The sequence below is a fragment of the Homarus americanus genome, unplaced genomic scaffold (assembly GCF_018991925.1).
Source record: "Homarus americanus isolate GMGI-L3 unplaced genomic scaffold, GMGI_Hamer_2.0 scaffold33468, whole genome shotgun sequence".
Classification (NCBI taxonomy): Eukaryota; Metazoa; Arthropoda; class Malacostraca; order Decapoda; family Nephropidae; genus Homarus; species Homarus americanus.
The window spans coordinates 784,597-804,684 of record NW_024714177.1 but is presented as its reverse complement, the minus strand read 5'-3'; the positions used below and the strand labels follow the sequence as shown (position 1 = coordinate 804,684).

Sequence of the window (20,088 nt, the reverse complement as noted above, 5' to 3'; positions counted from 1 at the left end):
TTTGACTACGTACTATAGTAAACAAATAGCCTTGAGTTGCCAGCTGTCTCCAGCAGTGTTCAAAGAATCTTGAACTTGACTACCATACACATTATGGTTTGAGAAAATACTATAAAAATTAAAGGTGTGTACGGGGTATGTGGAAAATGGTTGTAAAACGATGATGATGATACTGTACTGTATTTGGCTTATGATAATTTTATGAGATAAACTTATGTTGTTGTTTTTTTTCTACAGGATATGTTACATTGCATATATTGCTGGCATTTGGGTTTACCCTGTATTTGAAATGCTGCCTGTTAGAGAAAGAACACTGTTCCTAGCAGCACTACTCTTGCCAAATCTTCTAATTGTCTACATTGGTCATAAGCTTCACAACATTATATGGGGTAAGTGACAAATTGATTAATTCTATTCAATTCTTTTACAAGATTGAAGATCCTCCTTTTAGACCAAAGGAGGTGGAAGGATGGGGTGAGGTAAGTACCATTACTGAGTAAGTGAGGGATGGACATTTAAGGAGCTCTGTGCTAATTACTCACCAACTATGGGTTATTCTAATAAGTACTGAGTTACCGGTAGTTAAACCCCTTAAATTCCAATTCCGAGATAAAAGTATATTTCAGTCAAAATATTCTCAAGGCATTAGTGCTCTGCCGCAACACAAAAATATTTCACAGAAGTGCTGTTATCTTGGCTCTTTTATTGGCTGGACAATAAGCTGGTAGTGTATGGTGGCTAAGACCCATTAAAGTAATGGATTACATTTTGGTAGAGTCTTTGAGATGCATGATACTGTACTGTGTATGAGATGTTTTCCCATGATGCATTAAGCTTGGAGGAAAAGGAAGAATGTGACGTGCAGCCATGTAGTAAAAAGTAAATTGTGTCTAATATGTGCAAATCTGGTTCTTATGAAGCCAAGATAAATGACAGTAACCTGTATTGGAAGTGAATGAAGCATAATACCCAGAAAGAGATGGTTTAGAAAAGTAATTTTGTTATTTACAGGTTCTGGCAGAGAACAGGCAAAAAGAAAGGGAAAGAAAGAATAATGAAGACAGCATTTCTGCAGTGGTTAAGATATAATACAAATACTGTTTAGTAGATTGATGTCATCAGAGTTTGTCTACTGGGAAAATACTGACAGATGCTACCATCATGATTCAAGATCAAGCAGTAAGACTAAAGTTGTAATAAAGTTAATTTACAAATCAAGTTAATGTCAGGATACATGACCGGTGGGTAATTAAGAATACCCCGTACAGCAGTACCAGGAACGTATTATTTATTTTTTGTAATTACCGTACTGTATGTGCATACATACAGTACAGTACCATACTGGTATGGCTGTGTGTGTAACTGTATAGTAATATACAGTTACACATATTATGTGGTCACTTATGTTCATATACTATACAGTACTCTTGTATGCCTTTGAATGGTGTATTTTAAGCCAGTTTGTTTATATGTGGGTAAGAATATTTATTGTGTTATAAATACAGCCCCCACCCCCCCAAGTTTGGGGATTTTTATTTCGCGGTCCTCTATTATTCGCGGATGACACCCTGGATGTACCCAAGAATGTCTGTGGGTAGTTTTAAAGTTGTTGGTATTTTTGTGGCTGGGACAGGGAGCCATTCATTCTAGAGACAGTAATTTCCTTTACCTGATACTGCAAATATAAGTGTGTGTGTAGACACACACACACACACACACACACAAAACACATACAAATAAATAATAATTGGAAAATCCTCTCACAAATACTGTAATCAGAAACAAATTTATTAAAAATGTGACAGTCTACCCTTAAGTCTGTGGTGCTTTATTAATAGAGCACGGACTTGAGGGTAGACTCACATTTTTAATAAATTTGTTTCTGATTATTTGTGAGAGGATTTTCTCATTATTATTTATATATTTGTATGTGTTTTGTGTGTGTGTCAACGCACAACCCCCTCCCCCACCGGCCGCAAATGTTATTCGCGGATTTGGCGATTCGCTGCCATTTTCAAAACCTAACCCTCGCGAATTTGGGGGGGCTCCCTGTACTATTAAATACAGTATTGTTGTGAAACATTTCTAAGTTATTTAATCGTGTTATTGTTTACACCTTATTTTGTGATTTCATGAATATTTGTAATTACACTTATATATACCAGGTGTCAGTTGTCAAGTTAGTTTATGAGTAATAAATTTATGACTGGTTGTGTGCTGTTCTCTATTGTGCAGAGAGTATTGTGATAATACTGTAGACACTCATTGAATGACACACCCTTCAAATTTTCCTCTGTAAGAAGACATTACCACAGCTGGTGATGTAACTCTTTCATAAGTAAGTGATGAGCAGATGGGAAGAGAAAGGCCACAAATTTGCAAGAAGAGTCTGAGTGGATTGTTGTGTGAATGTAGCAAAAGAAAATGAAATATTTATGAGAATCAGGGATGGCAGAAAGCCTCTTGTGATTGTTAACTCTGCCCGCTATACACTGTCTCACCATAATAATTCCAAGAAAAAAAATTGTCTCAGTTAATTGACAACAGCATAATTTTTTCTTGTAGGAGAAAAGTACAAAACTTCATAATACTAAGCTTGAGGGTAATATGTGAGCCATATGTTGAAAATAAAAAAAATACATACAGTATCTTGCCACAGTCACAGTGACCAATGGAACTTTTTTTTATGTTTTGTACATGTAAAAAAATAAAAATAACAATAAGCAAGATATATGTCCTGTAACCATGATCGTTGGTTCTCTTTCATTATGAGAATCTTATCATAATCATAAAAGGTTTTTGTTTAGAAATGATAATGATATGATCGTACTTTGAGCTGAAGAACACCTTTCATACATTAAATCCCTATGAAACACAACAAAGAATTTATGCAAGTGAGATATTTTGTATCCAGAGATAGACATGGTAATAAAGGTAATGAGTATCATCAGCAATTAATGAGAGAAATCTATAAAGTACGAGAGATACTAATGATTTATATAAATGTATTAGTTAGGATTCATGGCCTTGAGTCACAAGAATGCCCTTTGGTCATTTTTCAGTGATATGATAATCTTGAATGACTTTGCTTGGCTGATATCCTTGCTGAACGGAGAATTTTATCCATTCTACAAAGTCTCAGAATGTAATGATTCTTTTAGTTCCTCTGAATTAGTTATGTAATTTGGGTGCTTAAGATTTTTCAGTAAAAAGAAACCTAAGATTTTGATGGGAAAGGAAAATAAACAAGAGGATGAAAAGTTTTCTTTTATGTCAGTGTATGTGTGAACTTTCATCATAGAAGTTATTTGCTTACAAACTGTTGTTAAGTGTTTCAAGTATGCTATCTTTTTAGTTGTGAGTGAAGAGTTGTGTCAGGAGAGCTGGTTGATGGATCATTCTTAACTTTTCATTGATGTAGATGAAGGGATTAATGGCTTGAATCACTGATGGATTTTTCTTACATTTTCAAATATTTCATGATTATGGGAAAGAAAAAAAATTCGAAGTTGGAATTCTCAAAAACTGGGTGACTTATTGATCTGATATATCCAGGGATGAAGGCCATTGGTACTTAAAGTATGTAAATAAAGAAGTCAATGTCTTCAATGACATTGGGCATATTTTAGAATATTTTGTTGAGAAATGCACTAACTAGCATCACCAAAGGGCAGTATGCTTTTGCCTTGTCCATGTTTGTATACAGTAGGTGTGTCAGTCAATGTATCACGATTTAATTTCTAACCAGGACGCAGTGGCCATATTAATGTATACCTCAGTATATACTGTAAACCGAAGAGTGTGCTGTTACTTTTCGGGTAGTGGTGGAACATCCATATCATTCCAGCATAGTTAACTGTTTAATATGTGTGAGATTTAACTTTGAAAAAATTACTCATGGCATTATACAGGCCTGGGATTTCACAACTTTGCTGGTCCTGATAATTATAAGTCCGAGGTCTAGGGATCATCAAGATTAACATTTTATTATATAATTTATGCTGAGCTCAGATACGACCCTGGTTGACCCAAAAGCTGAACATCTGGATAGTTGAGTGGAAAAAATACCAGGCCTAATTACTGTACTTTTTCACTGACTCTTGGATATCACAGGTAAAAAATAGTTGTTACATTTGATCATTACTATAGAAAATAAAAAGTCCCCAGGCAAAGCATTTTAGGTTATATGAACTCTGCTTCTTGCACACTTACAGCTTTAAGCTGGACCATAACTGATAATATGGCACCAGACTTCAGTGTTGGCTCTTGACATTCCAAGACTGCTATAGAATATAATACTGAACTTAATTCTAGTTATTCACAAGTTTTATTTAATATTTGGTTTAAAACCAGTACAGTATTAATTTATAAGAAAATATATCATAGTACTGTACAGGTAAACCTCAAGATACAAATATCCCGAGATGCGATATTCCACTTTAACGATGGTTATAAATTAAGACCATCTCGCAGTATCCATTGAATAGCCATGAATATCAATTGGTTGAAAGTTTTTTTTATCTCTTGTGTAAATTATGGGTTGTATAGACTCAAATTAATCGCTGTCTTGCAAGGATTCCAGCAATGCAAATTATATTTTTCTACGTCAAGTCAGTAACATTTTATAAGGAAACAATATTTAACCCTTTGCACCACGCATCTTTACCTTCACTTGTAAGTCTACCAACCAGCTCACTACAGTCCTGTGTTTAGTTCCTTGTTGATCGTAAACCCGCCATCGCATGGCTTCACAATTATCAGACAGCATCGTACTTTGTACTTATCGTCAGTGTTTTTTCTTATATAGTGAGAGGACAGCACTAACCTGTGTTATGGTGACTGTGAAGTGATATTTTCTGTGTTTTTGTGACTAAGGTGCGTCGACTGTTGTTTTGAAAATGTGAGCAGTGTCGGTTGCTATCATTGTTTTTGTTATCATCGTTCGATCTGTTTTTGTGACAGGTGCTTTTGCTCTATTTTTGTGACTATGAAGTGAGCAGTGTAACTTTGAAAATGTCTGGGGAGGCCAAGGCATCCAAGACAAACATGTCTCTGGAGGAGAAGCTTGACATTGTTAAAAAGCATGATACTCCCCAGAGGCTGTAAGGGAGTCAGATTGATGTCTCCACTCCACCTTAGCCTTGAAGGGGACTAATAGTAGTATTGTAGGAATTTTATTGTTGGTGATACATGTGTGTTTTGGGACTGGCTGGGAATGTATCCCATTGAACCTAAGTTATAATGCTCACTATTTAAGATAATTCACCTAGCAATGAGTTTTTCAGGAACCTGACCCCATCATATCTTGAGGTTTACCTGTAAAATGTGCTTCCTTTTTATCATCCATTTTTATCTCAGAACTGGAGTCTACCTTTCCAGGTCTCTGTACCCTAACTTATCCTGATGTAAGACTGTACGTACTCTTCATAGTCTTAGCAACCCCCACACAAGAGCTGTACTCTGTCTCCACTACACTATACAGTATAGAGCACAACTTTTCTACTGCTGCAGCTCTTCTACCAAAGCAGTCGCCACCCACATTTACACTCCACTTAGACTACTTTCTCTACAGTTTCTTGTGACTCCACTTTGCTTCTTTGTCACAAAATTTTCAACAGTTGACTCCTTGTTACCTCCCACCACTGCCCCTTTAATATATATATATATTTTTTTTTGTAGGAAGGCCAAACTGTGCTCCATCAAAGCATGTTTCACGATACTATACTTACAGAGACTAGATACTGTTGTAGAGGAAATGGAGAACATGTGAATAGATGGCTCTAGTAATAAGGAATTGTAAGGAAGCTTGAAGGCTTTTTAATTATGCCTTTGTGTAGTGACAATAATTTGGTTGAAGCCGTTGAGACAGTTATGATTATGTTATGAATCATTTAAAGGTAGGAAAAGAAATGTACCGTACAGTAGTATAAAGGAAGGAGTTACTATTATTATTATTTATATTTTTTTGAAAAATATAGTAAAATTGTAGGTTTTGACAGCAAGTGTAATTATTATCTTGTTCTGTATAGTTTTCATTGATGTGGTTAGAAGCTGTTTTACATGCATACTTTCCACCTAGATATACAGTAGACTAGCCATAATGTTTAATATATGTACTGTACAGAAAGGTATATTTAAAATATAGTACAATAATCCCCTGTAATAACTGGAGATGATAGTATTGAATGACGCTCTCTTATCTGTTAACCTTGGGACCAGGGCCATGCTGGATGATAGAAATTCCCATTAAATAAAAGGTTTGATAATTAATGGAATTCTAACAATAATATTTTATAAATGTATAAGAAAGGAAATAATAAAATAATAATTAAAAATATGTAGAATTAATTCAGTTTCAGCCCAAATAGATGAGTGGCCACTGAACTTCACTCTTTTATTAGAAGAACTGTTTAATTTTCTTCTTATTTTAGGACTACATTTTTGTTTTAGTGGGTGATTATTGTTTCAGTGTCATAAAATAATGGTAGAATTAGGTCTGGGGCCAAATGGCAGTTGAATGTGTCATGAATTTGGAGGTTTGCCAGATTATTTTCACTTCTGAGGGTTGGAAACCATGGTGATACTGTACAGGTTTAATCTGTTAAGGATATTTTTAATTTGGTAACAAAATCTGATTTAACATTTTACTAATATATATGGGCACTGTATATCACTGTGTTTTCTAGTTATTCACAAATGTAGAAACTGATGTAGAAATTATGAAAATTTACTGTCAGCCGATATTGTGGTCAGTCATTCATACACTTACTCTAATGCTTTAATATCTGTCAAGGTGATTGAAGTATTAAAAACAATGTAAGAGTTAACATTAAAAAGAAGGAGGAGGTTTTCACATTGCTATAAAGTTTGGAGAGCAATTTTTTTGGCATACTAATTATGTGTTCAGTGCACTACACTTTCTGAGGACATAGTTTTTTCCACTCTTGCAAGCTTATCATGTAAATGGCATTTCCCCTTCCATAACCTACAACCAAGCATCACCCATCATTAGGGTATATATATATAGCTTGTGTCTCAAACTTTTAATCTACATGTATGTGAAGGAAAACTCTGATATCCTGCCTTTGTGTTTTTGTCATTTTTTTCTTCAACTGTATTGATATTTGCTAAACCTTTTCTCTTTGATCTCTTTGTGGTACCATACCCAGGACACCTAATTTGGCCTGTGAATTTAACAACTTATATTGTAAAGCTTGCAAAAATTTGTGTCAATTTGCAATACAATACAGAGGCCCCCCCCCCCAAGTTTGCGGATTTTTACTTCGCGGTTCTTGCTTATTCGCAGATAACACCATGGATATACCCAAGAATGTCTGTGGGTAGTTTTAAAGTTGCCGGCATTTTCACGGATGGGACAGGTAGCCCTTCGTTCTAGAGACAGTAATTTCCTTTACTTGTATTGTAAATATGTGTGTGTGTGTATATACACACACAAAACACATACAAATAAATAATGATGGGCTCTCTCCAAGTCCGTTACAGTACTTTGCACAGACATTTCTGATTCTGTGAAGACTCAGAGCCAATATTATTTACAGGTAAAAAGCTCATTCCTAAAACAAGGGCATATGGTTGTGAGTGTGATCATACCTTACACTACAGCTCATGATTAACAGTTCTCACATTCAAGAAAAACTCAAAACAATGAACATTAGTTATCTTGCAAACAGATAAAAAAAATACCCATAATAAATTCGTGTACTGTATTAATAAGCAGTTGGTCATATTCTTAGTCAAATTTTAATTATGTTACCATTCGGTGACAGCTCCCCGATATTGTTTCAAAGTTACTGATACTGTACTGTATGTATTTTAGGTTACTGAACATATTAGTTTTTAATTTACTTTGTGGCAATGATGTATGGTAATTGTTTATAGAGGCTACATTTTTAATGTTGATCTGTTGTCCTCCCTTCTTTCTAATTTACAGTCTTAGATGTACAGTATTGCAGTTGTGAATAGTTGCCATAGTGTGTGCTTTATGTGACAGTGTATTAACAATAGCATCAAATTATACAGTTGGGTCTTCATTTACGCGGTCAATTGAACCCGTGGAGGCCCGCGTAAAACGAGAAACGCGTAAATGAAATAACAGAACATATGGGATTAATTGAAATAAAGACTGGGCCGACCCCCAAACTCCACTTTTTCTGACACAATACCTACGTTGTAGTAAAAATAACATCTTAATTTTATGATGGTATGCACACAGAATTAATAATTAAGAGAAGTATCAATAATATTAGGGTTTTTAACCCTTACGTTAGTAGAAAAGATGGCTGGGCACACGTGGATGGCAGCTGATTCCGAGGCAGAGGGCATATTAGTTGCCCTCCGGTGAATCACTTTCACTACTCGCAGAGGTTTGCAGGGCCTCCCAGACAAACCCCTCAAAGTTCATATCCTCACTGTCAATATCACTATCACTGACTTGGGCTGGCTGTGGTTGTGGTGGGTTGCGGGCGAGGAAGTCCTCAATACTACGTTGACGACTAGCATTGATGTTGTCGAGATTGATCTGGATATACAGCTCCATAAATTTCGTCAGATGGTTATTAGACACTTCATACCGATGCTTGTCTGGGTCGTTGTCAAGGATGAGCTTAAGTTTCTCCCCCAACTCGATGATTTCCTTCACATTATCATGGCTTGGTCCAGGTAATTCAATGTTTTTCTCTGGTGGTGGGGGTCCCGCGGCAGCCATTGTGAGTTGTGAGAGGAATAGCGGGCACAAGAGAGAACTGTATATACACGGACTGAGAACAATGAGACAGGCCCTGCTAGGTCAGCGACTTCTTCCCTCCCGTGGCCGGGCACGTCATATTACATTAAACCAATCACAGCTAGCGGGGGAGGGAGGTAAGGATGCGTGGCCCAATCACAGTCCGATACGTCATATGACGTCACCGATAACGCAACAGCGACATACTGCGCACCCCTCCCTGCGCCGCTTCCCCCCGCTTGTGGTCAGGCATGGCGGGAGGTTTGAATCCAAAATGGCGTGCGGCTGGACCGCCAGCTGCTCTCCGCGTAAATGACCAAATTTACCGCGTAATTAAAGCATTTCAATTCTAGCAAGGCACCGCGTAAATTACAAAACGCGTAAACAAAAACCGCGTAAATCCAGACTCGACTGTATACCAAATATTACCTTTCAAATTTTACATCATAGCAAGACTGAAATCATAGAACTTTCACGGTTGATACATGAATATACAATACTGTACATCCATTGTTGTTGACTCCTTCCATATAAAGAGGCACTTGTACAAACTGCACACAGGATACAACTATGATTGTGCTTTGTTATTAGTACATTTTAATAGATGAACATGAGGCCTTATTGTTAGACTGCACAGTGTGATGTAATTTAAGAGCAACCATTTATAAGACTTAATGTTAAAACACAACCATCCGATGTTATTGGCTGTGGATTTTCACATGTTAGTTTACAATTGGAAGATTTAAGTTAAATTTGGTAATAGTTCTATGGCATACAAAGAAAATATGTGTTGTAATGTTATGCTTACTGGATTGACAGTGTGACACTTTTAATACATAGAGAAGTACAAATTGTTTTAATATCAAAATTCTTACATTATTTATTTAAGTACTCTACTCAGTAAGGTTGACAGTACAGTATTTGAATGGCAGAAATGAGGTTAACATTGGTTCCTATACTGGACTGTATTTTTATGTACAGTCAGGATCAAATTAAAAGTTCGCTCCCTCCCAACTGAAGCAGTATCGATACCAAATGGGATAAAACAGCACAACCACAGCAGACGACAGGCAGGGTAAGTAAGTTCGAAGAGTCATTCCTGAGACTCGGTTTCACCAAGGGGAGAGAACTTTTAACCACAACTGTACACACACCCCAAAAAGTATCTTTATGGATGTGTCTGATGAATTTCAAAATGAACACTGTGATTTCCAGTGTTTCAGCAAGGTTGTCAAAATCCTTTGTCCATTGTGACATAAAGATAAATTTTTGGAGCTTGTGAACAGGCCATGTGGGGCCTTGGTGCACACCATATTAAAAGAAGCAGCTACATGATAACTCATGTACTGTAGGTGAACTTGCCTTTGTGATTGGTAGATTTGTGTCAGTTGTTATTTTCACAATAAAACGCCTTTTCTTTGGAAACTGAAAACTAACATGTTTAAAGTGTAAAGATAGTCTATACAGTATTACTAATAAAATGTATACAAAGGTTATTTAAAACTTATAGGCACAACGTAATTGACATTATAAATATTGTGTAAGTATTAAAGTACAGGGGATCCCTCAAGTTCGCGGTTCTCTGTTATTCGCAGATGACACCCTAGATGTACCCAAGAATGTGTGTGTATAGTTTTAAAGTTGCCGGCATTTTTGCGGCTGGGACAGGGAGCCATTTGTTCTAGAGACAGTAATTTCCTTTAACTGTACTGTAATTAAATGTGTGTGTGTAGACGCACACGCACACACAAAACACATCCAAATAAATAATAATTGGAAAATACTATCACGATTAATCAGAAACAAATTTATTAAAAATGTGAGCCTACCCTCAAGTCTGTGCTCTATTACAGTACTTTATTAGCAGAGCACGGACTTGGGGGTAGACTCACATTTTTAATAAACTTTTTTCCGATTATTTGTGAGGATTTTCCAGTTATTATTTATTTGTATGTGTTTTGTGCATGTCCACACACATATACAATACTACAGGTAAAAGAAATAATTGTCCTAAGGGCAAACACATAGAGGGAATATACATTTATTTGTACACAAGTTAAAATGTAACCCCCCCTGCTCCCCCAGTCCGTAAATGTTATTCGCGATTTTGCGATTCGCGGCCATTTTGAGAACCTAACCACTGCAAATTTAGGGGGCCCCGTGTATTTCAAAGCTCATTAATTAACAACAATTACTCGAATTTTAAAATTCTTAACCCAGATCCATAACTAGCATGTAAAGTAAAAGAGTATGTTTGTATGAATTTTGAAAAAATTCCACATTTTGACCTCATATGCCGAAACAATAGGAACAGTAGGTCAGTCGTCATTTGCACAATAAACAACTTTCCTTTTCTTTGGAAACTGAAAATTAATGTACTATATTTAAAGCATATGGGCAGTCATATTACTAAGAAAATTTATATAAAGGTGATTTACAACTTATGGGCACAACGTACTTGAGTGAGATACAGATTTTCTGGAATGTGAAAACTAACGTGCTTAAATGGTAAAGTTAGTCTATAATCTTGGAAAAAAATGTATATAAAGGTGATTTAAAACTTACGGGTACAACGTAATTATCAGAGTTTCAGCTTTCTGACGACATCTTTAATCAGCATGTTGAAAACTACCTACCGGTATATTGTACTGAGATTTTCAGCAAAATTGTTTTTGGTAATTAATTGTCGTAATAGTCATTAGTAGTTTAAAATTATTAAAATAGATTGTTTTAATGTGTATTAAGACTAAATGATAGTCTGTTTATATTTGTGGTAAAACATAAACACATGATATAAATTTTATAGCAAACTTTTCACATCTAACTAGGGGAATTAACCCTGGGATACAGTGGTGAAAGGCAAATACACTAGCACTGTTCAGTACAGTATACCATCTTTCCTCCCACATATCCATAACTTTCATTAATTCATTTATGTTAGCTATAAAAAGACTTAAGTTTCCAGTCCTATGCCTCGATTATTTCACACTGATTGTCCTCCCCCCAAAAATACCTATGTTAGGGAACTAATTAACTTGAGCAATTGCTTAGTAGTTTTATTGATAATTAAAATAAAATCTATGATGTACACAATGCCATAATTTACATCAAAATTTAACCCATTTCTGAGCCTGTATTCTAAGACTTCGAACATCATTTGTTAAATCTTCTCCAATTGGACACCTGAAAATTTGAAAGATAACCTTGATAATTTACAGTGTCTCAACATCAACATTTGATTTGTGCTTTTCTCTATTAAAGAAGGTGTTTCATATAGCATTTGTGTACATAGTATACAGTACTGTATATCTTGGCACATTACAGCTCTAGACTCTGTTTCTCACAAGTACCAAGACAACAGCAGAATCATTCCTCAACTTTATAGTTTGTACGTAATACATCTCCACAGATTTGAGTACAAGAGTACAGAAATAAACTGTTTATACTACGAGAAACAAGAAAGCAGTACTCTACAGTATATAAATAATATATTTTACTGAACAGTACCATATGTACAAGCACGTATGAGTGATGCTACATAGTCCATGTAGCTATGCGGTTCATGACAAAAAGGGAGGTGGCTTGAGAGACAGATAAAAAAAAGATGGTTACTGTCAACAATGTCTCAGTGCAGAGTACCTGTACTCATGACATAAATCGGGTAATGGTATAAGTTAAGTGACAATATATTTGGAGAATGGCGTAAAAGGTGATGTAAACTGGAGTATTAATGTATAACTTTAACTTATGAGAAGGATATTAACCCCTGGTCATAATTACTAATTATGACTCAAAACTATGTTCATTCATCTATACTATATATATTGTACATTAAACAGTTTTCCATGTAATGTAAACCAAACAAATTTGTTAATAAACAGACCTGTAATTTCATCCATATTTCACCCTTTCCACATTAGCTCCCCATTTTTTAGTCAAAGCAAAATTATCAACTCACTACTCATCCATACTGAATACAAATCTGAAAAAAAAAATGGCTTTTACAACCCCAAAAAATTTTACCTTGCTTGAAAATCAACTGCTGCTATGTCTTCTTCATCATGGAGAACACCAGCTTTAGCCAACCAACGTTCCATGCCATTCCATGCAATCATGATGCCATTATCGGTGCACAGCTTTGGTGGTGGGCAAAGGAGCTGATAGCCTGTAGTATCACATAACTTCTGTAACGCTGCCCGAATGTACTGGTTACAAGCAACACCACCTGACACAACCTAGTGGAAAAAATACATATGAGCAGAAAATTACATTGTCCCCATTATAATTAACAGTTTTCCCATTTAAACAGTGGTTCCTGTTTACTTTATTTTACAGCTGTATAAAATAAAGACTATCAAACTGGACATGCCTTGCATTTCTAGATATCTTAATACTGTACTTGTACAGTACTTTTTTGGGGCATCAAAATTGTAGTTAAAAAATCTACAGTAACATATGGCTCATGAATTTAAGGTGTTCATAACTGCACATCATCATTCATGGGCATGGAAGAAGGGCCATCCTTTTGGGGGCTTTAGGCATTCCCCCTTGTAGTCTGGTGATGTACAGTACAGTATTTGGTTATCAAAAAGAAACAAAAGCAAATAAATATGGGGGCGCTTGAATGTGATCAAGGAAAAGGAGAAATGCTGAAAATTTTAACAGCAATAATAATGAACATAATGAATGAATGGTAAATTTGCATGTGTGTATCTGCTCTCATTTCTAGCACTGAGAATGAAAAAAAGATAAAAAAGTCATGGCTAACATATCTAAACGTAAATTACTCCACAACTAATTCAATGCAAAAAATTTCATATCTTGTTTAAAGATCTCTTGAAGGAATATAACTCTACAATTTATTTCACTCATTAAGTTAGACAGTCAGGGTGACTCACTCCTCTCCTTCCTTACATTAATCTCCTCTGCCATAAATGTTCCTCTTCATACCTCTAAATACTGAATTATGGTTCATCCTTTATGTTATACAGTACCATCACAAAATACTTTTATCCAAATGTCTTTTCAATAAAATTCCTCTATAATAAGCTAAATCCTCTATACACTAGTTTCAGGTAGTTAAGAAGACAACAGTACATAATGTATGGATAACATGTAGAGACTGGACACAACTTAAATACAAACCAAATTACATGTACTGTACTATTAACATACCAGGGTTTTATTTTGGCTGGGAAGTAGATCACGAACATCAAGATATACCATCGCTCTCTGAGTCTGCCTCACCAGATGTTTGGTTACAGCATACTGGAATGAGGCGCACACATCTTGAATGGGTGGAATAATGTTTCCACCTTCAACTTCTGCAGATGAACATAAAAAAAAACATTTAATGAAAATAGTAAATTCATCAGATGGAAAAATTCCTAAAAAGGTTAAGTGAATGAGCCTTTCACAGGTGCATGAGTACCGGTAAGTAAATTAATTTTTTAACAATACCTGTACAGTAATTCATAAATTTATTTTGTGAGACTCCCAAAAATGTGGAGATTGGAGCATTGTAGAGAAAAACCTTTAAACAATGTGGTGGCATTAATTACAGACCAAGAACTGGATAAAAACCATTGATTAGTTGGAGGTTTTCTCAATATTAAAGTCTATCAACATGATGGACTTTTTCCAATTATATTCAAAAAAAGTTTTTAGGCAAAAGACAGCTCTGCAGTTTGGACTTAACTGGACACTTGCTAATGATTTGTAAGTCATGTGCAGTACTATATAGTATAAATAAATAAATATAAAATAGAAGTTTGCAAAATAATTATAACCTCACTAATTTCCAAAGACAATACAACAATAATTTTCTTACCATATTCCTCTTCCAGTCTCTCAATAAGCCTTGTTAGTGTATGTTTAAGCCCTGAAAAGCTGAAAGTACAATCTTTGTACTTTCCCATAGGTGTTGGAAATTCATAGGCACGTGGGTTACCACCTGTTGCAAGGTATTCTATTGCTTGGCCACCAGACATTGAGGCACATTCAGGTATATTTCGTAGCTTCAATCTTCTTGCACCCTATAATAAAAAGTAGATACTCATTACTGTCACAAAAAGTGATATGGAGTACAGTACTCATCCAAAATTCTCATACTGAGCACAACAGTAAAGTAAGGGTATGTAACAACAGATTAACTAAATCTCTGGGCCTCTATCTTAGTGATTGGTTTGCAGCCTCCACAGGTACCAGGTTCTTTAGTTCTGAGCCCTTATGTCAAAAGGAAACAGTCTTCAGTTTGCCAGTCCAACAACATCACTCTTAATCTTCTACTATGCACCTTACCATTTTTTCCATTCCATGTCCATCAGCAAACAGTACTGTATATTCAAAATACTTTTGTCTCCATTTCTTGCCTCTTTCTGACTGAATCAAATACAAGACCTCTCATCATTCACCAGATCTAGTATTTCCTCAGTGCTTTTATGTTTTATCTAAGAATTTTTTTTACCCATACCTACATTACAAAAACTTACAGGCATCACAATACCAAACTCTAAACCATAGCTTCACAAACCTCTTGATTAAAGTTTTTTTTTTGTTCACCACTCAAGATCTTTTTAATTCATTCTTATTTTATCATTTTACCACTGGGCTTACTCGCTGTTCGAGCAGTTCTTAGTTATTTTGTTATGACCTTTACTGTCCAGTGTTAGTACAGAATGAAGCCAGAGGACCTGGAGAAAACGTGTGATGTTTACCTTCCCTAAGTCCAAAAAAAAATTAAAATTAGGATTATGTTGCAAGGATTCCTCACCCAATAAACTCTGTACTGCAATAGCCTCCCTAGTTCTATTGTCTTTGTGGAAGAAAAATGGCTCCTTTTCAATAAACATAACAGTCTCAACCTTAACCTCACTTCTCCTAGTACTCAAATATGATTATCAATGCATGTGAAATGTGGTATCCCATGAAAAGAAACTCATTTCCTTTATATATGACCTTATAACTTAAAAACTATTGACAATGAATATCTGAAATTATTGTACTGTATTACTGAATGAGGAAGTACAGTATATGCTCAAACCATTCATGGATGGTGTCTGCATTAATCACTTTGTTTTAATTTTGAATTAACCCTTTTCCTGAGAGGAGAAAGACAATGGCTTGTTCAATTCCCCATTTTTCCTGATGTGTTTGTCCTTCAAGTGTCCAGTGTTAGTACTGTACAAAAGGAAATCAGAGTAACCAAAGAAAACCTGTGTTGTTCAGTAGGGTCACACTAGACAGCACCTTTCTCACATCCAACCTGGGCATAAACCCAAGTCCCTGTGGTAAGAAGCAAGTGCACTACTGTTGTACCACCGACAATGGTAATTATTCATTTTGATAAAAATATTGTCATTGAATGTACAACAGAATTTCATTTTATCAGGTTTACAGTTTACTATAAAATCCAAGTACAATTACCTGATCTAAGGCTTCACCCGGAGCATCATCAATTGTTTGACCAATAATTGACCAATGGTCAAGAGAGTGTGCAATCACCAGTAGGCTATGACCACCTGATGCCAACAACACCAAGAAGGGAAATTCTGCCTGGGAAGGATAAAATATAAAAATTATGAATTCCCATACGTTAAATGAAGCTCCTATACAGTATTTGCACAAAGGTTTCACATAATTACTCATATAAGTAATATGAATCAGCAGGCAAGATGTCTTCATTCATATTGCATGTATACAAAAACTTTCACTTCACATTAACTACAGCCACTTCTCCGGTTTCATTACCTAAACTACCCTGAGATGTAAAAAAATCATGTACTCGGTCCCTGTAGCTTTTATATGACTTCCTGTCATAAATTGTACACTGTAACACAGTCACTCAAATCAATAACATTTTCATTATTAACTTCCTAACATACTGTATGATCTAAAAGTGGTTTGTTTATTTCTTAAAAAAAAAAAAAAAAAATAGACCAACTTACCTTGTGTACCATGCGGACAGTAAGAGCGTGGGCCTCCATGTGGTGTATGGGAATGAAGGGTTTCTTACCACTTACTGCAAGATTCTTTCCATATCTTGTGCCCACAGAAAGGGAGAGGGACAGACCTAAAAGTAATGTTATTTTATACAAACATCTAATAATAGCTATAAGTTACAATGATAATGTGGGGTGCAGCAACTGTTTGAATGTAGCACAAGAATCCTGTCCTAAATGTCACTGTTTCTTGACCAGGGAACCCCCTTGAACCCACTTTCTCTTTTTACTATGATAAGAGAGAGGAAATATGAGGAAAATATTGGAAAACTTTTCAAAATGTGTTGATGGATCTCTCAGGTCATTTGATGACCTGTTGGCCATAAAGAAAAAACTGAGGGGAACCTTAACAATGAACGTGAATTCAGCACAGTATACAGCAGGATAATGACTTCCTAATTTACTATCAAAGCTTAGTGTTCAGTTTCTGTATCATTTTTGTATTATCTAATATGATTTACACAACTTTACAAACACATTAATAAATCAATCTAATTTGGCAAATACTGTACCACCTTATATTCATTTCATACTATATTCTATATCATACTGTATTGAGGTTTCAAATATTACATCAGTATTATTACAGTACAGTACTATGATAAGTAAGAATGAAACATGCTGAGGCTGCCAAGAGCAGAACAGCCACCTACAGTATAACTTCACAAGAAAGGAAAAGAATGATACCTGGCTTGACAGTGGCAGCAATAGCATCCAGGTCTCTCACTGTCATTCCTGCCTTCTCCAGAGCCTCATTAACAACTTGTTCAATATTTTGTTCATGAAGTCTTTGTGCCACAGGTGGAATGATACCTCCATGCCTGAGGAAATAAAGGTCAAATTAGATTAAATCACACCAAAATGCACAGGATAAACTAACTTCTAAACTACTAGGGCATATTGGCTGAAACTGCAATTTTACTCACATATCATTTTAACAGTCTCTTAGTCTAGATACTCTTGACACCCCATTTCTCTGCTACCATGGCCAGTGGCTATGAGGCCCTGATCACCCTAACCTAACCTGTTACTTTACTTGACTGATATATCTATTTTGTCCCATATTTTATGGATCAATATAACCTGTAAAATACTTTGAATAAACTTATAATAAAATACATGGCTATTCAGACATTACCCCCAAAAACTCACTTTGATATTGCTCATAGTTGTAAATAAACATTACACTTATAACCTGTAATGTGCTTTAATTGAACTTAATGTATGGCCATAATTGAATATTTGGCCATGGATGTCATGGTTAAATATACAGTAAAGTAGTACAGTACTGTAATTAACCAGGATAATTGTGATTCTGAATAACCTAACCTAAACTAACCCAACTTACCAACTCTGATTCTGATACAGTATACAGTATGTAACATACTAACAACTCAACAACTTACCTCAAGTGTACACTCTGCTGATTGTGAAGTGCCTCTCCCAGAACCTCTCCACTGTCAGCAACAACAGCAGCACCCGTGTCATCACAGCTTGTCTCTATACCCAACACTACCTGTCTCAAAAATATTGGCTTACATCAATTTAAATTGCTATACAGTATCAGTACAGTAATTTTTAATGCAGTAAAAGACTTGAGCATGATTTCTTCACCTACACATCAGATGTTCAGACAAAAAATAAGCAATGTACAGTACAGTACAGGTATGTATGTGTACAGTATTGTATTCTATTTAAATTAATCATTCAAGTAATCAAATGCACCTAACCTAATAATCTGAGAATACTACTGTACCAAGTTCACCACATCATTTCTTAAATTGTGTTTTGGTGATTGTTCCTGGGTTCTGGTATGTGTTCAGAAGAAACAAAAAACATTTGGATACAGTACTATATTCTTGAAAGAAGAACTTAAGTTTTCTTCTATAGTAAATGTTCATAAAATTGCTGGTTCTTAGGGGACACTGTGCTACCATAACACCAAACGGAATTACAAATTCTACAATTCCAGCACTTAAGTTAGCTAAAAAAAATTTAATTAAGAAAGAAATAGCCTTCAACACAAAACTAGTCTAAAATAGGTGGTCTAGGTGTACAAGATCGATTATGGTAAATATTACTGGTTATAGTCCATACCCTTCCATGCCGACATTTCAACGAAGAACATAAATGCTTTCTTACCCCATGAAATTGACGTAAAGTGCACAAGTAATGTGTTTTGTGTGACATAAATTTTAGGATTTATTTCGGCTTTAATTCAATGACATTGGCGGCACAGCCAACTGACATCTAACACCATATTGTCTTCCTGGTGATAATGTGTAGGTACACGGAACCTAAAAAATTTAGGATAGGCTAGACGAAGTTAAGTTAGGTTAGATTTTGTTATGGAGCTTAGCTTGATTCATTCTATAAACCATAAATTATAGAATGTAGCAATACCTACATGAATGCTAGCAGTTACCAAGAGGGATCATCGATAATTCATTTATCATTCGCAAAATGAACCAAACTAAACTATCAAATAATATATAATCTATTAAACCTTACCCAACCTAAAACGCTTGTACAGTACTGTAGTCATATTGTATTTTCATCCTCTAAGAAAACTATGAAAAGAATCAATACAGTACTGTAATATATGACAAACACTGAAGACACTGCAGAAGGATTTTGGAGTCCTTTCCCCAGACGAGACTTAAAAATGCATAAGTGATTTAAATAAAATGGCATTTATTCCCAACCTACGACATAGAAGTAAAAACTATGGGGATTTTTCTAGTGATTTTTATGTTTTAAACGAATTTATCCTTCGTTTCTAATGCAAATCACTAGTTTCTGATATCACCCCCCACCCGTTAAATAAGAATCTAGTGATTTGCAATACAAATGAAGGTTAAATTCGTTCAAAACCCATCCAAAACCCTCGGTGATTAATGCAAAACTTATTGTTCGTGTATATTTCATAGATTTCAGTGAGGTAAGAAAACAGTTTATGTTCACTAGCAGTAGTGAAATGTACAGTACGTAGTTAAGGTGCTCAACTGTTCCTGACTATTACTCTTTCGGTAATATGGAGTTTCTTTTGAACAACCTTTAATACAACAGTTATATACAGCACTATACTGTACCTGTCTTCTGTATGGGTCTCCTCCCAAGCCACCCTCAACCACTTCCTTTAACAACGGTAAACTTGTGTGAAATAGATTGATTTGCAGCAATTTGCATCTTAATTGGTGTATAGACGTTAGATAAATAAAATACGGCTTTGCTGAAATACCGTTTCTTTTGGGTAATGAATAATTATAAGACAATAACCGAGGAATGACCCGTGTTAGAGCGGCCATGGCTCAGAGGCACTGTTTACAACCCGCGGTGGACGCT

The 20,088-nt window shown here is 35.4% G+C and overlaps 1 protein-coding gene across 3 annotated transcripts in view; it reads right to left on the bottom strand.

Annotated features, from left to right (window-relative positions):
* The window catches only part of LOC121876370 (probable tRNA N6-adenosine threonylcarbamoyltransferase, mitochondrial), a 28,352-nt gene extending 8,264 nt beyond the window's left edge, over positions 1–20,088 (bottom strand). The window contains exons 1-9 of one of the 3 annotated variants that reach the window (XM_042381450.1): positions 19,836–20,087; positions 18,150–18,259; positions 17,431–17,564; positions 16,690–16,814; positions 16,169–16,297; positions 14,574–14,778; positions 13,919–14,067; positions 12,767–12,978; positions 11,784–11,926 (exon numbers count right to left, since the gene is read on the bottom strand). In XM_042381450.1, coding sequence (XP_042237384.1) covers positions 11,851–11,926; positions 12,767–12,978; positions 13,919–14,067; positions 14,574–14,778; positions 16,169–16,297; positions 16,690–16,814; positions 17,431–17,564; positions 18,150–18,259; positions 19,836–20,051 — 1,356 coding nt within the window. In that variant the 5' untranslated portion in view covers positions 20,052–20,087 and the 3' untranslated portion in view covers positions 11,784–11,850. Of the gene's footprint in view, positions 1–11,783; positions 11,927–12,766; positions 12,979–13,918; positions 14,068–14,573; positions 14,779–16,168; positions 16,298–16,689; positions 16,815–17,430; positions 17,565–18,149; positions 18,260–19,835 lie in introns of those variants that run through there. The other 2 variants (XM_042381444.1, XM_042381456.1) reach the window with 2 other exon arrangements.